Source organism: Aphelocoma coerulescens, chromosome 9 (assembly GCF_041296385.1).
Source record: "Aphelocoma coerulescens isolate FSJ_1873_10779 chromosome 9, UR_Acoe_1.0, whole genome shotgun sequence".
Taxonomy (NCBI): Eukaryota; Metazoa; Chordata; class Aves; order Passeriformes; family Corvidae; genus Aphelocoma; species Aphelocoma coerulescens.
Window position 1 is genome coordinate 11557777 of NC_091023.1, and position 27403 is coordinate 11585179.

At 39.1% G+C, this 27403-nt stretch overlaps 1 protein-coding gene across 12 annotated transcripts in view; it reads right to left on the reverse strand.

The window, feature by feature from the left end:
• TRIP12 (thyroid hormone receptor interactor 12) overlaps positions 1-27403 on the reverse strand; it is a 78919-nt gene that overhangs the window by 27587 nt on the left and 23929 nt on the right. For 7 of the 12 annotated variants that reach the window (XM_069024388.1, XM_069024391.1, XM_069024385.1 and 4 more), the window contains exons 2-8: positions 23854-24000; positions 15267-15392; positions 13514-14310; positions 4536-4641; positions 3088-3224; positions 2087-2170; positions 638-733 (exon numbers count right to left, since the gene is read on the reverse strand). In XM_069024388.1, coding sequence (XP_068880489.1) covers positions 638-733; positions 2087-2170; positions 3088-3224; positions 4536-4641; positions 13514-14310; positions 15267-15392; positions 23854-23951 — 1444 coding nt within the window. In that variant the 5' untranslated portion in view covers positions 23952-24000. Of the gene's footprint in view, positions 1-637; positions 734-2086; positions 2171-3087; positions 3225-4535; positions 4642-13513; positions 14311-15266; positions 15393-17783; positions 17849-23853; positions 24001-27403 lie in introns of those variants that run through there. The other 5 variants (XM_069024397.1, XM_069024396.1, XM_069024394.1 and 2 more) reach the window with 4 other exon arrangements.

Genomic DNA, 27403 nt, shown 5'->3' on the forward strand with positions numbered 1-27403 from the left:
GAGCACCCATGAGACCCCATCCTCTTCTTGGCATGCAGTGTAACAGGCTGCCTCTGGCTCCCCTGGGAAGCCAGACTTTGACTAGACAGTACACATCTCATCCAGCTGCATAGTGCAGACCTGGTGCAACAAGTCTAAGGACCCACATTCTCACTGACACAACATCTGAATGAAATTCATTCTGTCTGAAACCTAAGACACTTTTGAAACTAAAACCGACGTAACTTAGAACTGCTATCTACTAATTGTTTTAAAGCTATCTTAAGCATTTGTTTAAAGCTAGCAAAAAACCCAAGGGGGTTGGAGAGGTCTTTTGTTAAGCAGCCCATCATGCAAAAGAAAAAGATAACAAAGGGGGTGAAAAGGCAAGAACCCTCCCTTCCCCACCTAGAAGGAACATCAGATGCCCCAAAAAAGAAAAGCAAAGAAATACAGCTAAGGCAAATTTCTCTTCCTTATAGGAAGACAAGCAAATTAAGATTGTTGACCAGTGGTCTAGCACTACCATGACATACAAGTCTCCAACACGTAAAATATTAAACTATGAAGCTAATACAAATATTAGATTTACTATTGGCTGAATTCTACTAGTCTGGAAGTGGAAAGAATTAAGTCAAATTAGACAAACTTTGCTTACTAGCTCCACTTCCAATTGTCCTGTGGAAGAGCTGCGACATCCGAGGACCAAGAGGGCCAAACAGGTGAGGAGGAAGACCCCTAGCCTCTAATAGAGCTAAAAGCAAACAGAGGATAACAGCCATTGTCAAAGCTTCTACGTATATTTTTAAAAGCTTAAATTCCGTGACTTATCATTTAAGACTACTAGAATTTTGGTACTTTAAGAGTTAGGATTAGATGACTGCAGCTACCTCGATATCAAAAAAACACCAAAAAGATGACCTTTAAGGAACAAGTAACTAATATTTTTTTATATCAGAGCGTTTAAGTCCTTTACAAAGTCACCCGCTGAGTTTCCACAGTTGTGTATTTCACAAAAGTAATCTCATCTATTAAACTGTTATAAGCCTACAGCCAGAACAGCAAATACATCAGGCTGTAATTTCAAATCTGAACTCAAACTACATAGGATAGGTTAAGCTTATCTTCATGTTTTCAGGACCTGCAGGCACTATTAATCTGACAAAAAAATAACACTGAAAACAGGTTTCCAGCTTTATTTGCTGATGAGGGAAGAACTCTGCTAAGTATTAGCGGGTTTCTTTTTTGATTGATTTTCAACACTTTACAGTACTGTTACTTAAGCTAAACTAAGTGGGTAATTTTGATTTTTATTGTAGCAACCATGACTACTGCTGATCAATAAAATAATCATTAATCGTGAAAACCAATTTAGCCCAGTATTTCTGATGCATACCTATACTTACTGAGAACTAAAAGCAAGTGAACTGATACTGACAGCACTCATTTCCATATTAAATAGCTAGATTAACAAAAACCTGTCATTTGCAAGGGAGATCATGATTTCAGGACTCCCTGCAATGTAGTAGCAAAATCATTAGACCAGTTGCAGGACATGCAAACTGAGTTTATACCTGCCATACTCTCTGGTTTTGAGAGACCAGACTCCTTTAGCCCAAGCACAAAAGCAAGCATTTTAAGAACATTCAGAATTTTTTTGGTCAAAGCTTACAGCAACATGGGTATCAATGACAAGCACAAAAAAAAATTGTTATCCAGAAGCAGGCAGAGTACAGTAGGCCTAACCTGGCCTCTAAACTTAAAACATGCTTGCAAAGAGTATTTTTATATTTGAGCTTACACACTTAGTAAGACTGAGTTGTCATTTCTCTCCCCCCTACCTCCTCCTAGAAAATCATCAATAGTAGTGTATTACACACCATTTAAATGAATAAGGACACTATCCCACCCCCTTCCAGACATCTTGCATCTTTTGTGAATTAAGGCTTGAAAATCCCTACTTCAGAACTACTGTAAGCAAAAATACATTCACATACAGTGAAACAAAATACAGCCTTCCCACTGAATGTCATATAGAATTTGTGTAGGTATGGTTATTTATAGGCTGCTAACAACTAAAAAGGTAAATTAGTAACAACTTTTATACCTTGTAGTCTTCCCATCTCAGAATCATCTGACTCACTCTCTCCAGAAGTTGTCATACCTACAGCTCCAGCAACAGAACTAGAAGCTAAAGAAACGGTAAGAGATTAATACAAGTTACAGTGTCTTTAAAGCCACAAAATTCACACCAAAGAAAGTCTTCGCTATCAAAAGTACACTCTGCATTTAACACTGACACCAGTGAACTCCTGTACAACTTTCATTTTTAAACAGACCAGTCTAGAGGTCTAGTACTTTCCAAAAGCTAAAGAGAATGCCTTTATCAACACAAGATAATGAAAAAAAAAATACAGCTAGGTCCATAAAACAGTTTCAGACAGATTCACTTGTATCCTTAATAAATGTATGCTTTTCTTAATTGAGTATTATGCTGTACTTAGTTTCCATTATTTTTTGTACTGATGTAGCCAGATCTAGGCATAGAATGTTTAATATTTTCTAACATTCACCATAATTACTGAACAGTTCCTTTGAACTCACTAATTAGGACCAGATGATAAAATTATCATCTAATAGGACTGTGCAAGTAACAATATTCAACTTGGTCACAAACTTCTCCAGTACAGACATGCTTGCAATTTCAACAGAAAATCTGTAGAATATTTATGAGTAGTTTCAACAGAGCTTTCACAGGTAAATGCATGCCTTCTGTATTCTGAACAGTTTCATGTCTTTTCAGCTGGTGATAATTTATGTATCATCAGCTGAAATTACTTTTTTTAAAAGTAGTACAAGCTTGGAAACTAACATCTAGATTACTGGATATAGTTTGGATACTACAAAAAAGTGTACCTGAACCATGTACCAAATAGCCAAAAAATTATAATCAAATGTAAGGGTCCCTTGCACTCAAAAACCTTCCAGCATTATTTACCAACTTAAATAATTTCTCTTCAGAACTTAATCTATTTAATTATTTTTAAATGCAAAGAAGTTTATACCAGCAACTATGCTAAAATTTCTTCAGTTGGAATTTCTTCTTACCTGCAGCTCCCTGGGGAGGCTCATCTGTTCGTGCAGCTGAAGAGTTAACTCCATCCTGGTTGTTGTCAGGATCAGCCATCTTCTCCTGTCGGCGAGCTTCAGCTGCTCCTCTTTTGCCCAGGCCAGAGCCTCGCCGACTAAAGGTTCAAAACACCAAAGTTTCAGACATTATGAACTAAGGTAAGAGGTTTATTAATGTAAGCCTACTAAAAACTACTTAATGTTTATGTACATCACTAGCACAACATTTCACAAACAAGCAATTCATGTAAGAATCAATCTTCACAAAATTATCCAACCCTTCTGTACTCTCCCTGTCCGGCACCATAGCAGTGATTTGTTTACACTGAGGCATTACAGACAGATCCTTACATTACACCTTTCAAGACCAGGCAGTCTACTAAAATATAGCAGTAAAAATGAGCAAGCTTAAAGTGACTGTTAGTTATAAATCATATACACATTTGAGAAGGCCAGTGATAGAGTAACCATCTTTAAAGAAGTTCTGAACTACTGAAAGCAAAAAAAGGACTCTGATATTCAACTTCATTTTCAGTGGCAGAACAAGTTTGAGGGGGTGAGCTTATTTAGATTTGCTGTTTTAAAACACTACTGCCATCATCACTACAAATACATACACATACAAAGTAAACAGTCAAATTCAAATGCACACTTGACAATAGAATCAAGACTTCAGAAGTGTTTTTTTTAATGGTGTGGAAGAGGGACAAGACGATGTGCTGGAACTACTGAACAGTCTAGGCAAAATAACAAAAATAAACTTGTTAAGGCCTCCTACATCTAGTTCCAGAATATATGCAACTACAGAAGTTTATTGCATCACAGGACACAAACTCTCCCCTCCCATTTAATCTACCAGCTGTTTAAAATCACTAATTCAGGACTACTTCTCCTCTGCACCAGGAAGTACATTAAGTACTTAGATGCAGTTCAGATTAAACTGCTGACAAGCTGAGTCAGCTTAACAGTGCACCCTATTAAAACAGGCTCCTGTGTGGTACCATGAAGTCTTATTTTACAAAACAATCATCTATTTTACTATTCATAATGGACAGTAGCTCAGCACTACTGTCAACACAGACAGTAGTGCTGAACTACTTACTTAACACAAAGGAAGTAGTTCAGCACTACTGTCTGTCTTCTTACAACACCTCCCTAAGGACAGGATTACTTAAGTTTGTGATACTGGCTTTGGCTGTTTCTCTTCCTTCACCTCCACAGCTGAGGGACTTACTGGATGTCTGATGGCAACAAATTCTATGTGCTGTTCATGATACTGGTGGTACACAGTAATCCAGCAGGCCTGAAAAGCTACAGCTATTTTTACAATAGCCAAGTAAGAGACGAACAAGGCCAATTTTCATGCATGAAAACGATACGAATATCAACTGACTGTAGTAATCAAGTTCCATTTCCCTAACTTTTACCTGGTGCTAGCACAGGAGCCCGTGGTCTTTTGCCGTGTGCTCCGCCGTAAACTGGGGAGCTCAGCAGGTGGTGATTCACTGCGCTTCTTTGTAGATTTTCTTAGACCTATGCAATATGTAAAGAATTGAGAGTAAATCAGTCTTTAAATACACAGCAGTTCTACAAAGAAATTAAACTTTTGTGTACAGGAAACCTCCATGATGAAGAACAGCTTCTACATAAGAACCACAATAAGCCCACATCAATTTTAGTCAGCTTACACTGAGCTGCTATACCAGTAAAATAAGGTTCAGGCACTTTTATTCATTGAGTTAAGTAATACTAAACGCCAAGTTTTTATGTAGGCACCTTTTGCTAAACTATATACTACAGCTATAGATCATCCTTCTCATGTTAAAGGGGTATCACATTATGGAATACAAGGTATTATTTCCATGTTCGAACACTTAAAAGAAGATGCTTTAGCCTTGAAAAAAAGAAACTGTATTTCGAGAGGGAAGGCAGTGGTAGTTGCAATCTCAAATTTTAGTCAGTTTTATTCACACTAATATGGCTTAAAAATAACTGTCTTAAATCAGAACCATGCTCCCCCTCCAGGAGCCAAGCACTGTCAGTGCTAAGATCTATCACATATGTATTATTTGTGTTCCTATTTCAACGACACCGCTTCAGCCCCTCTTACTGTCCTAAGGCCATCCTCAATGTAAATAAGCAAGCACATCCTCACGGCTTTGGAAAAGGAGTTCCAGTGTTTAATTTACAGGTATTTGCACTGTTGAAAACTGACCCAAATTGATAACAATTTGCTCTAGGTGACAAAGCCACCATTCTGGTAACACCCCACTAAAGAACCAGGTTAATCTTACACACACAAAAACCCCCTGCAATACAACATTCTCAGATGATTCTCAGCAAGCTTACTATCAGGTTGAAATATCCAATGGCAGCTTCCAAAGAAGAAAACTGATAATTTAGGGTGAAAATTAAGAATTTTTATCAGGCCCAGTTTGACATTGCAGCAATCTCAGAATACCTCCATAATAAATAAATATAATAGAAGACAACATCATAACATTGAATTCAGACATATTACTAGAACAGATGTAAACAATTTTGAAAAGTAAGATCACTGCTCCCTCTTCTGGCAACAGAGCAGAAATAAAACATACTTAAGCATGCAACGCATTTGAGTTTAGAAGTTATCAAACTAGCTCCTATTTCCTTAATCCTAAAACATTCCAGAAATGCAGAATTGTGGTACTGAGGGATGAAATGATAACTATGCAGATTCTGACTGGATATTTAACAGAAAAGGAAAAGTGATCTAAAAAGCTACTACTGAACTGGCTAATAGTGTGTCCTTCCAAACACCACAGCATATCTGACCCAGAAACACAATGCTGTGTGCAGTTACATTCCATGCAGACGAAGGTTAACCTGATATTCATGTATTTACCACACACATGGCTTAGCAATTCAAGAAATTTAGAAATCTCTAGGGAAAGAAGAATGTTCTGTATTTAAAACCCACCAAGCACTGAACTGAAGCAGGCCAGTCACCTGAGTTTCCAGATGATCTATACATATAGAACATACATAACTTTTTCAAATATTCAAAAAGTAGTGGTATTTTTACTACATATGCTTTGAAACCAAAACTGTAAGTTGAAATTACCACAACACAATGACTCCAACCCTACTCACAGATAGTATATGTAAGACTTGGGGGTGGGGGCGGGGGAGGGGGAGGGGGGGGCAAGTGTGACAGGAGAAATCATAAGGTAGAGATAAAAGACAAAACTCATTTGAAATGGTTGCAGAAGGATCCCATGCCATAGATACACTTCTCAAGTACTTGGAAGTACAAGGATACATGAAAATTTCCCTCGGAGCTGGTTGTATTTTACACTAGAAAATGCATGCTTCAACTGGCACTAAGTATAGCACTGTATTACTCCACAGGTTTGCCCCACTGAGTTCAGAGAAATACTTCCTCATATATAACACATATGGAAAACTAGGTTACTCAGTACCTGTAACACTATAGTGAAATTCTAAGTGAAATGTACTTTTGCTTCACATTAGAAGAATAAATGAATCATCTTCATACAGTAGAGTTCACTGGAGAAAAAAAGGCATATTTTCATCCTTTATGTCAGCTTACCATTTACTACTTCAAATCTGTGGGTAGTCATTTTCAAGTAGCCAGACCTAAATTAGGTAACTTCATATTAGCTTATTAATGGGCTATCGATGAGACACCACACATCCACTGTAAGTGAAGATTGCCTTAGCTTGTATCAAAACAGGATTTCTGCTAAAGGGAAGAGTTGCACAAAGCAGCAGAGCTAGGTTAACAGCTGTTGTTTAACAGTATGGCACATCCATGTCTTATTTTCCCCAAATCAATCTCAAGATGTACACATCTGACACACACTTTCTTGTTTTAGTATTCTGCCAGCCAGGTGAGTTGAGCTTACTTAAGGGTCAGATGAGCACAGACACCATCAAGCAGTAGGGCAAAGATGCAGTAAAATGGGTTGTCCTTTTCCATAAGTGGCATTAAATTAGCTGAGCCATCTTTTTAAACCGAATTACCTCAGAGGGTTGTAGAGAACATACAGTTACCCAGTTACTGCTTGGTGGGTGAGCTGCAGAATACATCACACCCGTGAGCATCCAGAAGAGCTGAGCACATTTTCTCCTGCTGCTCGGGAACATTCTACTTGTCAGATCTTTCTACGTGTTTCTTTTCTCTGAGCATCTACGCAGGGTAAAACTGAGCTTCCACCTCCCTGTATTAATTTTATAGCTAAAAGAGAAAGCAAAGAAAATCTTCTCACAGCATGTTCCCTTCCTGCTGTTCAATGCCACTCTGCCCTTAAGAAGCCTTCTTAAACAAACAACTTTAAGTCAACCTTACCATCTGCATCTTTTGCAAATCCTTTGAGTCTTCCCAATACTGTAACTTCAGGATGGCTAAGTTCTTCACACTGAGCCTTCTTCCTTGCACTCACAGTCATTGAAATTTGGGATGGCCAGCACAGCCTCCAAATTGAAAGTTAGTCCTGTCTTTAGCAGTTGCAGAAGGCTAAAAGTGGCAAGCATTCACCAGTAAATAGAGCACAACCAGTGTTCAGGAAAATGAGATTAAAGATGCCCTGCGTATGCCTGATGGAGGAAAGCACCAGTCTGCCACAGACAGACAACAAGGGCTTTCAGAGGAATTAGTTTGATGTTCATCTCCAGAAGTTGTTTATTCAGCACTGTTTCTGTAATATACACAGCAACTGTCACAGACTCACAGAAAAGGCTGGGGTTGGAAGGGACATTCAGAGATCATCTAGCCCAACCTCCCTGCAAGAGCAGGTTCACTGGTCACATCCAGGCAGGTTTTGAGTATCTCCAGAAAAGGAGACTCTGTAGTCTCTCTGGGCAGCCTGTTCTACTGCTCTGTCACCCTCAAAGAGGTTTTTCTTCATATTTAGATGGAACTTCCTGTATTCAGTTTGTGTCCTCTGCTGCTGGGCACAACTGAAAAAAGACTCTGGCCCCATATCTCTTGACAACCACCCTTGAAGTATTTGTATGCATTGGTAAGCCATGTTTTCTCTGGGCTAAACGGGCACAGATCTCTCAGCCTTTCCTCATAAGAGATGCTCCAGTCCCCTCATTACCTTCATAGCCCTTCACTGGACTTTTTCCAGTAGCTCCTTGTCTTCCTTAAACTGGAAGACCAGAACTGGACACAGCACTCCAGATGAGGCCTCATCAAGGCAGAGCAGAGGAGCAGGATCAACTCCATTGATCTGTTAGCATCGCTCTTCCTAATGCGCCCCAGGATTTTGTTGGCCTTCTTAGCCACAAGGGCTCACTGTTGGCTCATGCACCACCTGTTCTTCACCAGGGCCCCCAAGTCCTTCTCCACAGGTCAGCCCCTAACCTGCACTGGTGTGTGAAGTTACTCCTCTCCAGGTGCAGGACCCTGGACTTGCCTTTGAACTTCATTAGGTTCCTCTCCACCCAACTCTTCAGCTTCTCCAGGTTTAACTTAACAGCAGCACAGCCTCTGGTGTATTAGCCACACCTCTCACTTTTGTATCATCAGACTTGCTGAGGGTGCACTCTGCCCGCTCCTGCAGGTCATTGATGAACCAGTAGAACAGGACTGGACCCAGTACTGACTGCTGGGGAACACTGCCTGCTACAGGCCTCCAACTGGACATTGCATTGCTGATCACAACTCTCTGAACTATGCAATTCAGTCAGTTCTCAAACCAATTCCTTGTCATTTACCTCACCCACATTTCATGAGCTATCAGGATGCTACGGGAGACAGAATCAAAAGCCTTGCTGAAATCAAGGTAGACAACATCCACTGCTTTCCCCTCATCTACTCAGCCAGCCATTCCATCACAGCAGACTATCAGACTGGTCAAGCATTATTTCCCCTTGGTGAATCCATGTTGACTACTACTGATAACCTTCTTTTATTTCACATGCTTAGAGATGACATGCAGGATGAGCTCTTCCATCTTTCCAGGGATGGAGGTGAGGCTGACCAGCCTATAGTACCCTGGGTCCTCCTCCTTGCCCTTTCTGAAGTGACACTGGCTTTCCTCAGGCATCTCTGCTGTTCTCCATGGCCTTCCAAAGATGATGGAGAGTGGCTTAGCAGCAACATGTGCCAGCTCCCTTAACACTCATAGGTGCATCCCATCAGGGCCCACAGATCTGTGGGTGTCAAGTTTACCTAAATGATCTCTAATCCAAACCCCTCAAAGAAAATCAGGTTTAAGCAACTCATATTCAGCACCTGCAAAAACTTCAGAAGTAAACTTCAGAATTAAAGCAGAAGTACAGGCTTTCTTATGGCAGACATATATTGCTTATGCCCTGACATCATCCTAGTTTGCATGCCAAGCACTCATGTTTATGAGTCAGAAGGAAAATATATTCAAACAGGCTAAACCTGAAATAGCACAGCCTAACAAATCAAAATAAAAAAATCTAACAACTTCACATTTAAGTGTGTTTACTCATCAGAATTTTTTTAAAGAATATTTTGTTGTGCAAAAGTTTTGAATGCAGCTGTACTGCAATCACTTATTAAGTCTGAATGTACTATCCAAGTCAAAACAAACTTAGTTAAACTTTCACAGTTCATAACCTAGAAAGCCCTTCATCTGCAGTTCAGAAAGGCAATCAGGAGTGATTTACTTGTTAGGACTGGAATTTTAGACTTCAGATTGGCTCCTGTGCAAGGCTGCTCCTCAACTAACTGAGATAGAGTGAAAAGAGCTGCAGCAGGGGAAGGCAAGACAGCCTCCTGTCATTCTAATATTCCACCACTACCCTCCCTCAGTACCAACCCAGACATCCCCAGCTCTTACAGAAGCCCCACACAGCCGGTCACAACCACTAAACCAAGTATCTTCAAGCTTGCCATCTTACTGCCTCAATCCCAAGTCCACAGCTCCAAGGCTCTAACTACCATCACCCAAGGTAGCACTGTTACTCACAATCCCAAATAAGCTAATTCAGAGATATTTTCTGACTCTTTTCTCTCTCACCTTTGCAAAATCCCTCAAAGCCAGGAGTTATGTATCATTTACACTCTGTGTTTAGGTTCATGTGGCTTTTCAGTGCATACACCAATAACCTCCCTAGCCCCCCAGTCTCCAAGTATTAGGTAGAGATGTCTCAGGCAGGGACAGCTATCCTAAGTAATCTCGCTCTCAGCACCATCCCAGCCACTCTCGCCAGCTTCTTCCTACTTAAGGGCCACAAGACAATACACAAAGGACAGCAAAGATTTCCCTAATAATGGAAACATAATTAAGGTTGATTTTATAGTGTTATGTAATCAGTAACGTGACCCAATTTGCAACATTTAAGAAGCCCCTACAACAGATACAGCTTGAAAAGGATGCGAAAATAGTCAAATCACGACAGCAAATGAGAAGCTTGCTTTCTTCCTCTCTTCCCCCCCGTGAAGAAATATTCAACTACTCAAATAGATGTGAAAAACTTTAGTCTAGCCTATTTTATTATTCCAACATATTCTTTAGTTGTTATTCCGTGATGTCACTGCTCTGTTACAGAGACTTCTGTGTAGAGCTTAACACACAAAGTCACCTGGGCTGGATTTAATACCTATTACCTATCCAGGAGGACTGGACCAGAAACCTCAGGGTAGTCTCCTCATTCTTCTCATGCATGTGAAAAACTTCTACAAAGATGGCAGCCAGGCTTCTCCTCATTCTTCACTTCAGTAGAGTAAGGCAGAGCAGCTGCTCTTATTTTTCATTCAAAGATCACAACCTCTAACAATGCTTCTTCTACTCCTTGAATTGCATCATCTCCAAAAGAGAACAGCATTGCATTTGTATAGACATGACTGATCAGATGGGGCTTTGAGAACCTGGTGCAGTAGCAGGTGGCCCTGCCTGTGGCAGGGGGTTTGGAATGAGATGATCTTTAAGATCCCTTTCAACCCAAACCATCCTATGATTTTATGTTAGCCTGAATAACCCCCCCTCTCCTCCCACTTATTTTCATAGAACCACTTCCACCCATCGTTTTTTTCTGAAGTTTTTGCAGTTGTTACGTTTGCTTTTTTGCTTATATCCCACTAATACTATAAGCCCTATTTCAGACTTCTCCAAATGTGTTTCATAATATATACACCTACAAAAGCCTACTAAGTTTAAGCTTTTAGTTTCTATACAGAATTACTATGACTTCTAAGGGCTTGTTCCCAGGTAGAAAGGCATACACCTCAATTTCATCTAAATCACTCTTTGCCTTCCTGCTTCAGAAAGCTCCAGGGTGTTAATATTTGTGTGAGACACAGCTTTCTTCTGTCCCCTTATCCCCTAAGGCTACTGGTCTGCTACAGAAAAACAATTTGAACTTACCCATTCTTTCTCAAAAACCTACCCCCGCTGGTTTATTTTCTTCATATTTTCATGACGCTTCTCAGCATTATGCAAAATGTGTGTTTTGTTAAAACACAATTTCAAACTCTTTGGACAAATTTGAAGTATGTCACACAAGCTTTCTCCTTTTTTAGGAGACAACTAAGCTAACAGTAGTTCTTATTGATTCCAAGATTACTTCAACCTGCTGTCAGAGAGCACTGTTCGAAAGACTGAGACTGTTTGAAAATATCACAGCTTAAGACTTCTGGTTCTATGCTGAGCTCTTACAGTGATATTTGGCGATCAGTGATATTTACTGGAAAAAGTTTTGCTGTAATCTATAGTAAAATAAAAAGGCATTAGACATTTTGGACTTCCTAATATCACCTGTTAGTACAATTTTCCCCTCCCTCAAATTGAAATGTCATCTACAGAAAATAACTTGGTTCTCTATTGCATATAGAAATATCTCTCACCATGCTTTGTGCCCCTTAGCAGTGACATTTTAGACACACACACCCCCCTACAGTCCCTACCAGCTCAATTGTCACATATATTTCAACATCTTCTGGCAAAAGACCTTTAGCTCTTCTATGAACTGAAAGTTAAGTCAAAGCATCTTTCTCAGTACAGTCTTTGCAGTGACAGTTTAGGCTCACATTCTCAAGCTCTTTTTCAAGGTACACAACACACACACACCCCCCCGATATTGTGCTATCCCACCACTCCCCTTCTCATTCCTTCATGAAGTTTTGTAACTTATCACATGAATTGCTCTCTGCCTTCATCTTCTTGTCCACTTGTTGGAGATCAATTCTTTCTCCTCCCTGTTCCTTTTCTTCTTTGCCTGTAGCCTGACTTAGCTCAGAACTTGTTGGTCATTCCCATTGTTACCTGACTTCTACTCACTTCCCTCTCCTTCCACCCTGTGCAAATTCAGAGTTTTGATTCTGGAATTCATCACCTGGTAGCCTTGAATCATGGAGCAGGTAAAAAAAAAACAACCACCTTGCTGTGAAGCAAGTAACTCCTCTCTCCTTCCCAAATGCCATTCTTCATCTGTTAGGCTAGGTCATTCCAGAATCAATACTCCAGTCATGCACATTATCCAAAACACACCTGTTAAATTTAATTGACTTATGTTGATTATACAGGAAGACACCCAGTTGCTTTTGATTATTTCACCTATTTCCTGCATTAGTATTAGCTATGGATGTGTCCCAGCTGGGACAAGCTACCTGTGATCATGCCTAAGTAAAGGAACAACAGTAAGCAAGTTTAGGAATCCAACCTCTTACATCAAGTTTTAGAGAATACATGCAGTAAATAAATCATTCAGTACACAAAGGCAGCAAAACACTTTTTTTAAAAAAAAATTGTTCAAGACAACAGAGCTACAAGCATATCTGCATACTAGCAAGCAGGTGCTCTGCTTGGAAATGGCCTACATTTCTCAGTGATCATGTTCAAGAACAGTAGCTGCTATTCAAACTCAGCACCTGAAAGAAGCCATACTTTGTAAGAACAACTTAAAAGATAAAGTGACTAATATCCCCAGCACTACATACACCAGATTTACAACATTACTGTTCTTAAACATCACAGATTCTCACAACAAGGAAAAACCAGGAAACTAAGTTTGAAAGAACAAACCACATATGATCTATTTGTTTTCCAGCATTTATCATTCCCACCTCAGAACAGAAGACTTAAGAAAATGAGGGGGGGGGAAAAATCTGACAAAAGGAATGTGATCAGTGTTTTATAACATATATGTCCCCATCACAACATCCAATTATTTTGCAGGTATTTTATTTTGCAAATCAATTTGCAAGACACAGAAGCAACTTAAATTTTACAGAACACTGACTGAACTTAAATAGTCTGCTTTAGCTGTAAATAGTTTCAGTCACAGCTTTACTTAACTTAGCAGAACATAACTAAAAGTTAATTTTTTCTAGGAAGATCCCAGGCAGCTTGAAAAAAGAAGGATTTGTTTAGAAGCCTTGATTTTAAAACATATGTGTTTATTCTTCCACAAAAGAACAACTTACTTGCTAGCTTAGCCTGTAGTCCTGAAGGTCCAGGTTTTGATGTCTCCGACTTGGAAGAGCCTGGTAGAGACAGCTTTGTTTTAGGGAGACTGACTTTTGGGCTGAATCGAGCAGCCCAGTCAAACTTCGAAGAGCCACCTGTTTTACTCGGTTCTTTGTCCCTGCTACTCCTTCTTGGACTGGGGCTGGATGCGGAACGGGAACGTCTCGCCTTACTCTGGTCCTTTCCCTGTTTCACTCTGGCACCCTGAGGAACAGTAGAAGAAGCAGAGGCAACAGCAGAAGAGGAGGAGGAGGTGGAAGCTGAAGAAGAAGAATCGGTGATGGTGCTACACCCAGCTTTGGCTGAGGTCACCGATTTTGAAGCCAGCTTGGAGACTTTTGCTGACTTTTCTTCAGTGCCAGTTGATTCAACTGATGACCCACTCTTTATACAAGACAGATTCTCTGTCCTTTTCCTTTTCTGACTTCGGGAGCTACCAGCAGCTCCACCCTTTCTGGTGTGAGCCTTGCTTGTTGATGGCAATTGTGTAGACTTGGGCTGCTCTTGGTCTGAGTGTCTTCTCTTAGATTTAGTATGTGGCTTGTTAGTTTCTGAGGAAGTTTCAGTATGTTGAAGTGCTTTGGGTTTTTTAGCAGAGCTAGGAGAATTGGTCCTCCTGTAATCTGGACTAGCACTGCGTTTAACTCCTCGAGAATTGTCTTTCTTAGGCACTTGCCCCGTTTTTTGCTTTTCTGAAGTATTGACTCTCTCTGGATCTTCTTGTGGTATTAAAACAGCAGATGAACTACAGCCTCTGTAGAAGTAAGCAGGAACAGCATTAGAGTTGAACTCAAGAAGCCTCACAGTTGTAAGAGTTTTGCATGATAAACGTTACCATTCTTTAATAAATAATAAAGGAAACTGCATGTAAGAAACACTGTTAAGTTTACACTGAAGCAAACAAAAACCCCCACATGCTTGTATGAGAACAGCTGTATCACACATATTTGCTAAGTAGATTGCAAAATAAAAGCACAATACACCACTTTTTAAAACAGGAAGTTATAACTTGAATATATTTTACTTTTACATATATCGGTATGTCAAACTGATTAAATCAAACAAAAAAAAAAATCAAGCCATGAAACTATTAACTGAATGTTTGAGAATATTAGTTCCACAAGAGAGTAAGGAGTGTTCAGTAATGCATAACTAGTCATAACTGGACTCTAGTTCAAGAAAGGCTCTTAAAGAAAGGACAGTTTCTCATCAAATCTTTAAATTGATGTAGTGAATCACATACAAAAATGGCAAAATTCTCTTCTATGTGATAAAAAAACTGTTCCAGTGTGTATATAGTGGAAGCATATGCAGAACAGACAAGCAAAACCAAGATGATTACCCTGAAAACAGGTCTACTTTAGTTTATTGCATGTTTCAATTCATACTGGACATTGCTCTAACCCCCTCGGCAATCTTCTCCCAACATGAAGCAGAAGAAGGGGAGAAAGACCTTGCAAGTATTCCAGGACTAGTTATGCAGAAATTATTTCCTCCCCATCACTGATGGAATGCTCTTAGTTGGTGAATTAGAAAAAAAATCACAAACAGAAATTGAAACCCTGAAATATATCCAGTGAAAGCAATACCTAGATTAGTTAAATATCTATTAGTCACATGTTTTATAAGAACTCTGTATAACTCAGTAATTATACACAGTTTTGAAGTGCAGATAACACTAGTTAACATATGAATATGAAGCACAATTACCTTTTAGAAAAGTGTCCCTTGGACTGCTCAGAAGTAGTATTAGACTGCACTTTGGGTGTCTTTGAAATAGATTTTCTACTCTCAGGAGGGCTATGTGCCTTATGTTTTGCCTGCCCTAAATGTGACCTGTCAGCAGAAAGTCAAAACAGAAAGCTATCAGGATTCCAAGATACAGACCTGTAGGTGGAATATTGTTTATTTCTGGACCATTTACAAATATTAATTTACAGCTACAAACCTTTCCACATCAGCTCCTAATATTAAAGCAGCATTTCAAAAGAATCACCTGATGAAGTTACAAATCACTACCAGTGTAATTGTTTTGCAAAGCACACAATTATTTAGTCATTTTAAATGAATAAAACATCTTCTCACACCTGAGTTTTGCAGATAAATTCAGATCTTTCTGGTGTGCAAGGTTACTGAATTATTCACTTCAGCATTAAGCTAGCACAGTAAAGCACAAGATTAGAGCACCTGTCAAAGATCTCTAAACCAGTTATATACTCATCTACCTCAAGATTCCATGCATTAAGTCTTTATACAGTTATGAGTATTTACATCTTTGCTCTTCACTTTAAAAAAAAAATCAAGTGCTCAGAATGGGAATGCAGCCAGCTCCACTTGGTAGGAAAGCTCAATCCTACCAGTTATTTTCTGGCTGCAGATCTATCAGTTAAAAGGACTGAGAGCTGTTTGGTAACAGTCAAAGTAAGAGGAATGAAGAAATGCATACCACCAATGAAGGCAGTCAAATGAGACAGGAAACTTGTGATGTCAGAGACAGGAATGAGTTTCACATAGATAAGCTGTAAGAGGTCTTCTAAGCAGCATTCAGCTGCATGCAAAAAATGGTTTATTGTAGGAACTCTGACTGAAGGACAAAGATAATACTATACACCATGGATAAAATTTCAGACTTAAGTTACATCTTCATTTATTCCACATTTACCTTGAAACCCACTCAGAATCACCATCTGCAAGACTCAGAAGAGAGTGCTCACCAGCATTTAAAACAGGACAGTATAAATAATTGCTAAGGCAAGAGACATCTCACTTGCACTTCCAGATAAAATGCACTTCTGACTCAGCTGTCACCTGGAAAACTTTACTGCACATATCCTACCTATACAGAAGCCCCAAGAATCACTAACCTTTGAAAAACCTCAAACTAGTCTATTATTAATGCTGAAAGAAGCAATGTTTCAAAGTTAAAGAACTGCCAATTACACGGTCATATGCTATAAACCCAGGCCTAGATACCCTTTGAGATGAGCTCTGCAAACATCCTCAAAAGCTATAGAGGGTGGAGAGGAATGTGGACTTCCAATTTAAGTGTTCCACTCCAACCCATGACCCCAAACATCACAAAGTTTAGGCCAATAAAGTGGAAGTGGTAAGAGTTCCACAAGCTTTGAAATAGGTTCTCTTCCAATGAAATGCCAGTCTAGTAGAACAGGCAGAGCTAAGTACACTACTGACCAGAAAGTTTCCCGATCCTCTTCAGGATTTCAACACAAACTTGAATCTCAGTAGAAAACAAGCACCAAGTCTAACCATAAGGATGATAACCACATGCTAATTTGCTTAGAGTCAAAACAAAAAAAAATACTGTTTTTCGTGATAACTTTCCTGCTTCTGAATTATTCTCATTTAGTCAGTTACTCAGATGAATGCACATAGACAGTACATGTCCAACATTTTCTGTGCCCCATCTTTCTAAGAGCATGACAGTCTGGAAAGATTAAATTAACAGTATCTTCTCCATACTCCAGTAATTAATTTTCTTTATAATACTATAAGAAATCTTGTTTACTATCAAAAGCAAGTGAAATAAAAGTGTTATATCTTTACGTCAAAATAACAAACTCCATCAAGGTAAACTTGGGAATGTTTCACCTAATCCTGAGTGTTTGGATTTTCCTTTTCCCAACAAAAGATTAAGGCGTGAAATTTAATTTTCCCCATGAAATGTTTTTGTTATGGGAGTAACAGACATTATTACATAATTTACACTTGGCAGGAATCTTGGGTTTTATGTAAGCTAAACTGATGAGGATTCATTTATTCTGAAGTATATTTTAAAAGGTTACTTTCCCATAAAGATTTTTGTTTTGCTTTAGATATTCATCAAACACAAGAACTGAAGAACTTTTCAACTAAAATACTGCTAAAGCAATACATGCAAAACATGCACTGAGGAGTTTCCACTTGCTTTAGGTTCCTCCCCTTTCATGTTTAAACCTTTTGGATTCTTACAAGATTTCCAAGGACATTTTCATACCAATGTCCAATTTGTGTGGACTATTAAAGCTACAACCATATCTTAGGGATCATGAATACATGCAGAGTGTTAGCATCTGCTTTGCTTTCTTTATCCATCAAACTATCAGTACAAACAACCTTCTGTGCAAAAAGGTTACTCTAGAAATGTGACAAATGGGAAGTCACAACTGAAGAGAATTTTTTTTCAAACCTACTGTGCTCTCACTTCTCACTCTGAGTTTAATCACTCACCTTGCATCTATTGCAAAGAGAGGGTCCACAATACAACAGCAACTGTGCATGCAGTAGCATGTCAGTCAACAGGAACAGGACATGAACTCTCCAAGTTTTATACAAGAGCAAGAAGATTGAGAATTTGATTACAGGATTAACGTAAAAACTTAAGCCATACACCAACTAAAAAGTATCATTCTCCCAATTTATACTAAAGTTGTGACAGTTTACTTAAGGTCTCCTGCAAAAAGTTAACTCTCATACAAAGGTAGGTAGAATAGCCTGTAGAGCTCAGAATGAGCAATGCCTGGAGAGCAATCAAGTGCTAAACAAGATACATGCACAGCTGGAAGGCTGGGGTTATTTTAAGATTGTAAGCTACATGTATATTTGTCCATAATCCAAGGCTTTTCACTTGTAACTTACCATTACAAGCTCTTCAGTCTTTTCCATTAATACAGTTATGAGTATTTTCATTAAGAATCTTCATTCCAGCAACAAGTGTTTTGAGAGACTGAGTTCCTCATTAATGACAAAAAATGATGAGCTAAATATTTGAGCTTGCGTTTGTCCATTTCCACTCTCAGGGGCCGCTCCAGAAAGACTGAGCTCTTGCTGCACCTTCAAGTTGTGTTTTGTAAGGGTTTTTTGTTTTCCTTCCCTCCCTCCCCAAACTTAAAGACAGTTTCATAAACAACTCCAAGGCTTCATTCAACTGGGCAAAGCTGTCTGCTGATGCACATTTTAATTCACAGGCAAAGTTTAGAGTAACACACATACAGAATTTGACAAGCTAACCACCATTTAGCTTGCTGTGTTATATAAACAATATGGTGGAAAATGCCAGCCCTGAGCGAAACTATAATAAAGAACCAACTAGAACCTGTTCTCAGAGTTACTCTGTGCATATTCAAAAAAAAAAAAAAAAAACAAAAAACAACACAACACAACATACCTTTTGAAGTTAGTTAATAAACAAAGTGTTTAATCTAAGTCATGTTCCTCAGCAGCTGAGAGTGAGCTATTAAATGCTTCCAAACAAAGTCTGCAAAAACCATCCTTTTACTTCTGTCAAAAATGAGATTAAGAAAAAAGCAATAGCACAGATGAAAAAAAGCTGTGGAAAAACACCTACTTTCTCTCCTCAGAAATACTCCACTTGTCTTCCCCACCAACTCAAACATCATATCTAGTTTTTTACAGGTCTCAGGTAAGTTCTTACCAGTTAACATATCACCAACACTGGTCCAAAACCAAATCCTGTTTAGAACAAAAGCAGTATGACTGACAAAAGCACTCTTTCTGCTTATACCAAAATCCCACAAGCAGTCAACAACAATCTCATTTATCATTTAGCCTTCAATTCCAAATACACACAAACGTGTACATATTTTATTCCAAAACACTAAAATTTGCTTATAAAGTATCCTTACTTCCATATATAACTCAACTGCATAGCAGTCACTTATGTCAAAGTGATACCCTACTTAAATACTGATACTCCTGAAGATTCCATAAGACTAATATGCTAAAAGATAAGCACCGCCGTCATTTAATGCCACTTATTAAAAAAAAAAAAAGAATTTTTTGCAGCACACGTAAAAAAGTTCTAGTACATGGGACCACTTCCATTACTCTATACCAACATAGTGAAACATTGCTCACAACTGAAAGGAACAATCAACTGCTCCATGTCCAGAAAAGATCTTATTATGTGCCTCACAATACCACTTCCAAACTGCTCCCATTCAAAGTAAATCCCATGGCATGACTGGGAACTAAGCCAGGAGGGCACCATTCTTCAACACACATGGTAACAACATCAATATACAGTTGAGAAAATGACAGTAAGTACCTTCCACCCCCTCCTCCTACCCCTATGAAAAGAAAGCTTCATTAACGCATCTGCTTTGGTTTACTGCTGCAAAGGGAAACTTTAGTGTCATTACTGCTTCCTTACAAACCTGCAAGGAGTCATCCTTCAGTGGAGAGCGCTCCAAGAGACACTTCAGACAGGGTTCATGCTGCACAATTATAAAGGTGCCATCGTAACAGTAATTCTAAATTAGGAAGTAAACACTAAACACTTTTCAAAATGGTAGTAAAACCAGTAAAAACTATAATACCCACAAGAGCTGAAGTTCATCCAAAGCACAAAGTTATTGCAACATCACTACTGACAACAGAAAGTGAAGAATCACATTAGTTCAACTTCATCAAGGCCAATTTGTTTACATGCATACATGGGGGGAAGGAATGACAACACCACCAGTTCACTGGTTTATATATCCCTTTTCAAATACAGACCCCTTTCCTCTTTTAGAGAAAAGCACACATCACTGTTACAGTGCAAACTGGATATAAACCACATCTGTCTGTCTATACTTCTTTGAGCCTGGTATCATTGTTTGTATTTTTAAACAAAAATCAAAATCAAACTCAAAGCTCATACCAAGTTACTATGCTGAGTGTGAAATTGCTGGTAAAACTCCAGCAGAAAACCATTACAGGCATCCCCTGCTCATTGTGACTCAAGTACTGATGTTATGGGGACATCAAACAAGCCCAGTCTACAGGAAGATGGGCTTGCATTGTTGCTTCTAGGTTATGCGAGTCTGTCAATACTCAATGTAACAGGAAGGAGATTCTGCATTTAGAATAGACCCAAGAGAAGTTTGGAATTTCCAAGGTCTTCATGCCAGTGAACTGTAGCAGCTCAGCAAGTTAAATTGGCAAAGTTTTAACAAAAGACCTTTAAGCTGTAAAGGTATCAAGGATTATAGAAAGACACAGATTAGTAGTTCAGCTTGGCAGCACTATCATTCTCCTGACTCCCTCTTTTTTAACACTTTTATCAACTAAGGTCTCTTGCATTCACTCCAGTCAGAGCATAAAAGAGATCGAGGTAACTCTAAGGCTGTTACAAGGCCATCTGGCCATAAAACACGCTTACCTTGGATTATTGGCCTTCACATTCAAGTCTGAAATTATGAGTGACAAACAGCATAAATTCTCCAAGCTTTCATCACTTAATTTGTATTTTGAAAATGCATGCACCTCAGCCACAAGAAAGCTTTAAGAAAAAAGCTGCTGCATTTCCAGCATTGAGAAAGCTATTTATACAAAGCAGAAATGCAATCAAATACACAAGTTCAGACAGTATCGAAACCTGTCCTTGCTCAAAGGGTTATGATTGCATATCTATGACCAAAGTGAAGTAACCTCCAACTTCAGAAGGTGTGGCCCTTAAGTCTGCTTACAAACTTTGTGGCTAATTTTAGGCATGAAGCAACAACCCTCTACAGAGTCACATTACTGTCTAATTCCCTCTATTTTTTTTTATGGGGGGGAGTTGGAAGTTTTTCATCTTTGTGTATTGGTTTGTTGTTTATGGGGGGGGGTAAGAAATACATGGATCTAATAAAGTGGCTGAATAAAATCACACACTGTCTGTACAACATCAGTAAGTAGTAATGGATCAACAGAAGAAAATCTGTAAAGCAAGACAGTTGCCATTAAGGATCAGTGTCTACCATCTCTGCATTTCAATGATTTCTACTTCAAAGCATCCCAGATTACAACCACAAGTGACCAGCATACACACACTGCTCTCACAGATCACAACTTTCAATTCAGTTTCATCCAAAAAGATTCCAGTTCAAGTGCTCCAAGACCATTCCACATTAGCCAAAACACAGCAGGTGACGATGACTGATTGGCTTCAGAAGAATATTCCCAGCTCCAACTAAAATACTAACATAGATATATCTCAAATTCGCAGTTATTTGCACAATATTAGCGTATTATTGAAACTAGTCTTTCCACAGTTTGTTTATTCTAAGTGATTTTACACCTGAAACTGAAGAGTTTCACTTTTTACTGATGACAAATTCAAGAAAGAGTGAAAATAAATTGTCTCAGTCATCCCAAAAAAACCATTAATGTAAGAAAAGGTGCATTGTTTTTTGCTCAGTGTTTGTTTGGGGTTTTTTTGAGGTTTTTTTAACTATAGCAGCCAAAGCAGTGTTTATCACTGGACTACACCAAGGCATAACAGGAAAACTCAAGCTGTGAATGCTAGACCCTCCTCTATACGGCTCAGCAGCAGAACTGAAACATACTATCCCACTGCATGCTAGATACATGAAAGGGTCAGTCCTGTGAGGTTTGTGTCCAAAGACATGCACTAGCTAGAAACAGTCATCTGAGAGCCTGTCTCTTTCCATGTCATCTACAAATTTTATAAGGACTTCAGATCTATCTTACATTGGTCCTTGTAAAATAGCCATTTCTGCCCAGCACCTTATTAAAAAGGAGATGCTGATGACACTAAAAGAAGATTAATTCATTTTAAATTTTATATTAACCAGCATGCTTTAACCAGGCCTCTTTATAGGCTATGCCAGCTCAAAATGCTTGTTCAGAGATGCAAAGGCAGGGGAGGTCCTGCTCTAAAAGAGACCCAGATTCAAAGAGGATTTTGAACTTCTTTCATCCTCTTTACTTAAGCAAGGAGCTCTGGTTCTGATAAAGGTCTAACACAGTTTAAGAGTGCAATACACTCCTGTTCATGGAAGTCTGGTAAAAATTTGGTGAGGAGTGGAAGAGGTCCAGTCATTTAAGACAAGGGAATTCCAATCATTGTATGACAGCATAACAGATCACAATGCACCAAAACAATGGACGAGTGACTTTCTTAAAAGAAAACAGTGCTACACTTAAAATTCTTCAGTTTGTCTGACTCGCTGTGGAGCTTCTCCCTGGCATTCTGCTGTAAAACCTGAACTAACAGTCAATATCTCAAGAAGAATTCCCCATCTCATCTCCAAATAACTTGCCTCCAATTCTTTATTCTAGGGAGAGGTTTATTCGCCCCAGGTGAAGTTTAGTGTAAAAGGAAAGAGCTGGTAGGAAAATATCTAACTTAAACATCCACTGAAATGCAGAGACAACATAGAATGGGTGGAAGGGAATGAAGGGCTCACTATGTCTCTGTCAAAAGACATTCTCCAAAACCAATTCTAGCTTACAAAATAATCAGCTACATAAGGCAGCAACTTCCCCTCCTTATGCCACATCACTCCAAGAGAGAAGCCTTGTGTTTATCATCTGCTCCTCCCCTTGTACAGTAGACTACTTTAGAGAACGTGAAGCTGCATTATTCTCCCTGAAGTTCCTTAGAAGTTGGCCTTCTTCACCCATTCAGTAGTTGTTCAACTTGTTCTCAGTTAGGCTTGTACTAGTAAGAAATACACCACATCTTCATTAAAATGTATAGCCCAACTCCCTCCTAGTAAAAAATTTTTGTGCCACTGATATGCAATATTTTAATACTCATCCCAACAACAACAACAAAAAAAAAATCAAGCCCAAGGTACACATACTGAACAACTGCACCAGTAACATATCTGAGGGAGTAGAATATAGACAGATTTGCCCAGCATCATACTACAACCTTTCTTCATTAGACTGATCTTTTAACAAAGTTAAAGAAACACACATCCATACAGGCTTCACTCATGGCAGTAATAATACAGTCATCCATAGGAAAGTTTTAAGAATCTTCTTTGTTCTGCACTGCAGAGGCAACCACTTAAATACAATCCAGTCCACTTGCTCACTACATCAGGCATATTAAATGACAGCAAACCTTTTTTTTCTTTAATTATTCAACAGCTGCACAGGATTTACATGCAGTGCAAAGGTAACGGAGTACCAGTTATTCACTCTTCTAGAAGAGGAACACAGATTTTCCCAGATTCCCAGTAACAAACTCTCCCTGTCATCCCCCTACCATATTTTTAATATCAGTGGAAGAGAGAGAGGGAAAGAATTTGTACTACCCGTGATTTATGGAAAACAGCTTTTTCCCCTCTATAGCTTTACTACTGCTATTCTAGCTGAACATACATGGTAGTGAACTATCCATGAGTTTATCTCACACAGAAACAGTACAGGTAGTATTTCAGGGGTGAAAAGACTTTATGCAAGTTTCAATGCTTGGATTGAAGGGTGGAAAACTTCATTCTCTAAATCACATCAGTTTCACCATTATACATTTGAACACACCCATAGGTAGCAATCATACCTTCCTCCTACTGCGTCGTCTTGTGGCTGGGCCCCGGCAGTGTTCCTCTGTGAACGTCGCAGTGACCCCCCTGGATTGTTATTAGGCCGGTTGGACATTGGCACCTCTCTCCTGAAGGGACATACCCTTTCTAGACACTACCATTCACTGAAAGACAAGAGAGGAAGAGCCATAAGACATGTGGCATGAAGACTCACTGCCACGCCTCCAGAGGTAAATGTAAAATGCTACTGTTTAAGCAAAATCTGAAGACAAACTTTTAAACAACTTTTAGTTAAAAGACTCATGGACAAGGTTCTTCTCAAGAACATTTAGAACCTTAATACAGAGCAACCAGACTTCGGTATATACAGCATATAGATGATCTACTGGACTAAATGACCTTTAAAGGTCCCTTCCAACCCAAACTACAAACTCCTCTGTGATTTTGTGATGACACTTTTTTTTCTAGCAGGCTTCTCTAATCATAAGGAGACAGGACAAAGGCACTTTAGGAGAATCTGTGTTTATCAACATTAAGGAAAAATTCAGTGCTTGATAGACAGCAACAGTATTCAAGTATTTTAACTTTCATTGTAGGAGATTACAAAGCCCATTTCAGGAATAAGCAGCAGTATTCATAACATAACTACAGTGCTTTCCAAACAGCTTCTTTCTCTAGTCTGATTTATGCAACTTTCATTTGCATAAGGCAAGATATATAGTCATTCAGGAAAAAAGATCTAACTTTATAATCAGGAAGTTTTGCTCATGAGAGCTAAATTAAAAAGTATTTGAGACAGAAGGATTAATGAGTGCACACTATTTTTAAAAATAATCTATGATGGCTTTGTATTACAACTTGTGGAACTGCTTTGTGACTGCTAGAGGTCTACAGATATTATTTTGGTAGTTATTTACAGAAGACTACCATAGCCCCCAGCCACAGTCCTCAGGAACAGACATATTTCAAGAACAAGCCTCACTTAATTCCTCAATGAAGAGAGGTGACTTCTGTATCCTATGCTAAATTGGAATTTCCATGTAGAGCATAGCAACAGGACCACAACCAGCAAATCCAGTTTTACTGTTTCTAATTTTGTGGAATCTGGTAAAAAAAAAGTATTTGCAGGGGAAAAAAAAAAAAGCTGTAAAAAGAAAAGTAACCCAAGTTTAAGAACTCAGTACTCTATATGCTGATTTGGTACCTATTATATCTAGGGCACAGTAAGCAAGAAGTCTGTCATGGAAAAGTTTAAAATGCTGCAGCTTCAGATTCAAATTCAAATGTCTCCAATGAAATAACTCTCAAGATCTGGCATTGACAGTAAAGACAGTGAATAGCTGAACATAATTGTCTATTCTTCTGAAAAGGGCCTATAGAAGTGAACAAAGGGGACAGGAGGAGAAGGGAGGGCAAAAAAGAATCTTAAATGACAGTTTTACTGCAAGCCATAAGAAACCAGGCATATAAACTGGTATTATGCAAACCATTACCTCACATATGATGCTAAAAGGAACACGTATACCATCAAGACACTTGCACAGTGCAAAAAATGATTTATCAGGATTCTGTTAGCTCAGATTCAGTCTTGTTACACTGTAATAATACAACCTAATACTGAAAGGTCACACTTAGCATGCCAGCAATACTTTAAATATTTCCAGGAATTGAATAAGAATACAAGTTAGGCAGTAGAATTGCTCTCCATCCTAATCCCAACATCACAGGAGTCAAAAGCATCTTTTGGAAGTTTTTCATGTTCTTTGTACTATGAGGTCCAGCACAGCAGCAAACAGCAAAAACAGAAACTAGAATTAATAAACAAATCACTTTTACCTTCATTGGTTTGGTTGAGGTTTTTTTTACCTTTGGCTTAGGAACTTGAAAGAATGTAAGTAAAGCACAAAATACACAATCCTGCAAAATATAGTTGTTTGATGAACCTCTTAGCTAAGAGGTCCTGATGACTAAGTTGAGAAAGCTATAAACACTACTACTCAAAAGGCGAACTTCTCCTCTTCACAATTGTTTCCTCTTATTCTAACTCGTTAATCACAGTCAATATTCCAACAGAAACTTTTAAAGCTTTTCAGTAACATGTAACACCATCAATCTACAACTTCTTATACTTCAGAGCACAAAGAGATTTACAATGAAACAGAAAAAGCTTGCAACTGCTGGAAATCATGCCAGCTTGCTGATGTAGCCAGATCAGTCAAGCTGAGGAGATCACCAAGTTGTAGCATTCTCTTCAGGCTAGCAATGCAAGAAAGCCGAGCATTACCCAGGCTAAAAGCTGACCAAGGGCCCAGCACTACCCAGGGGGTGCAGCTGAAGTCAATCACAGGCACTGTCAAATGTTGTTGCACATTCTCTTTTTATTTCCTTGTATTCAAACACCAAATGAAAAAGAAAAAACAAAACCACGTCCTACTCTTAGAAATGAGGAGCATTTTGTGCACTTTCTAAAAAGGAGGGAGTAGTGTCCCCTTCTGCACAAAGGTCAGCTGGCATTGAAACTGTAATAATGTCAAACGTTCAGTTATACTACAAAATCATTGCCACAGAACTACTGTCTCATCTTGTACCAGTTAAAATGTGCATTCCAGCAGGTTTCATTCTGCAAGGAGCAGTGCTCACTTGGACCTCTGCTAGGTTAGCCATGTAGTTTCCCACCTCGGGTCAGAAAATGGGCTTCTCCACGCACCACCACAAGAGTCAGCTGAAGAAAACATCACACAGGCATTCTCCCTAGGGAAACTTTAGTTTAATACTGATCTATCTGGGTGTGCTGGTTTTGTCTGTGATTGACTTGAATTTACTCACAGAGGCTGGTACAGGGCTGTGTTTTGGATTTCTCTTGAACACAGCATTGATAAGAGAGCACAGTGTTGATAATACAGATGTTTTTGTTATTGGTGAAAAGTGCTTACATAGAGCCAAGGCCTTTTCTGCATTTTATACTGTCAGTCATGCTGGTGAGGAGGCTTGAGATACATGGGAGGTTGGGAGGAGACCTAGCCAAGACAGGTGACCCAAAATGACCAAAGGGATATTCCAGACCACATGACTTCATGCTTAGTATATAAAGCAGGAGGCAGCAGGAGGAAGGGGAGAACATTTGGAGTAATGGTGCTTGTCTTCGCAAGTCACTGCTACCATGATGGGTCCTGCTCTCCTGGAGATGGCTGAACACCTGCCTGCTCATGGGAAGAAGTTAATTCTTTGTCTTGCTTTGCTTATATGCACAGCTTCTGCTAGTAGACTGTCTTTATCTCAACCCACAAGTTTTCCAGTTTCCACCCTTCCAATTCTCTTTCCAATCCCACTGGTGGGGGAGTGAGCAAGCAGCTGCATGGTGCTCAGTTGCTGGCTGGGATTAAACCAGGACACAGGGTCAGCCAGATACTTGAAGTAGTCTGTGTTGAGAAGTGATGTAGCACAACGTGTTGTCATACACGGTATTTTCAGCTGCGTATAAGAATGAAATGACAACTGTTTTATCCTGTAAGTCATCTGCCAAGTCAAGACGATGCCCAGAGTTATCTTCTATATTGAAACCTCTCA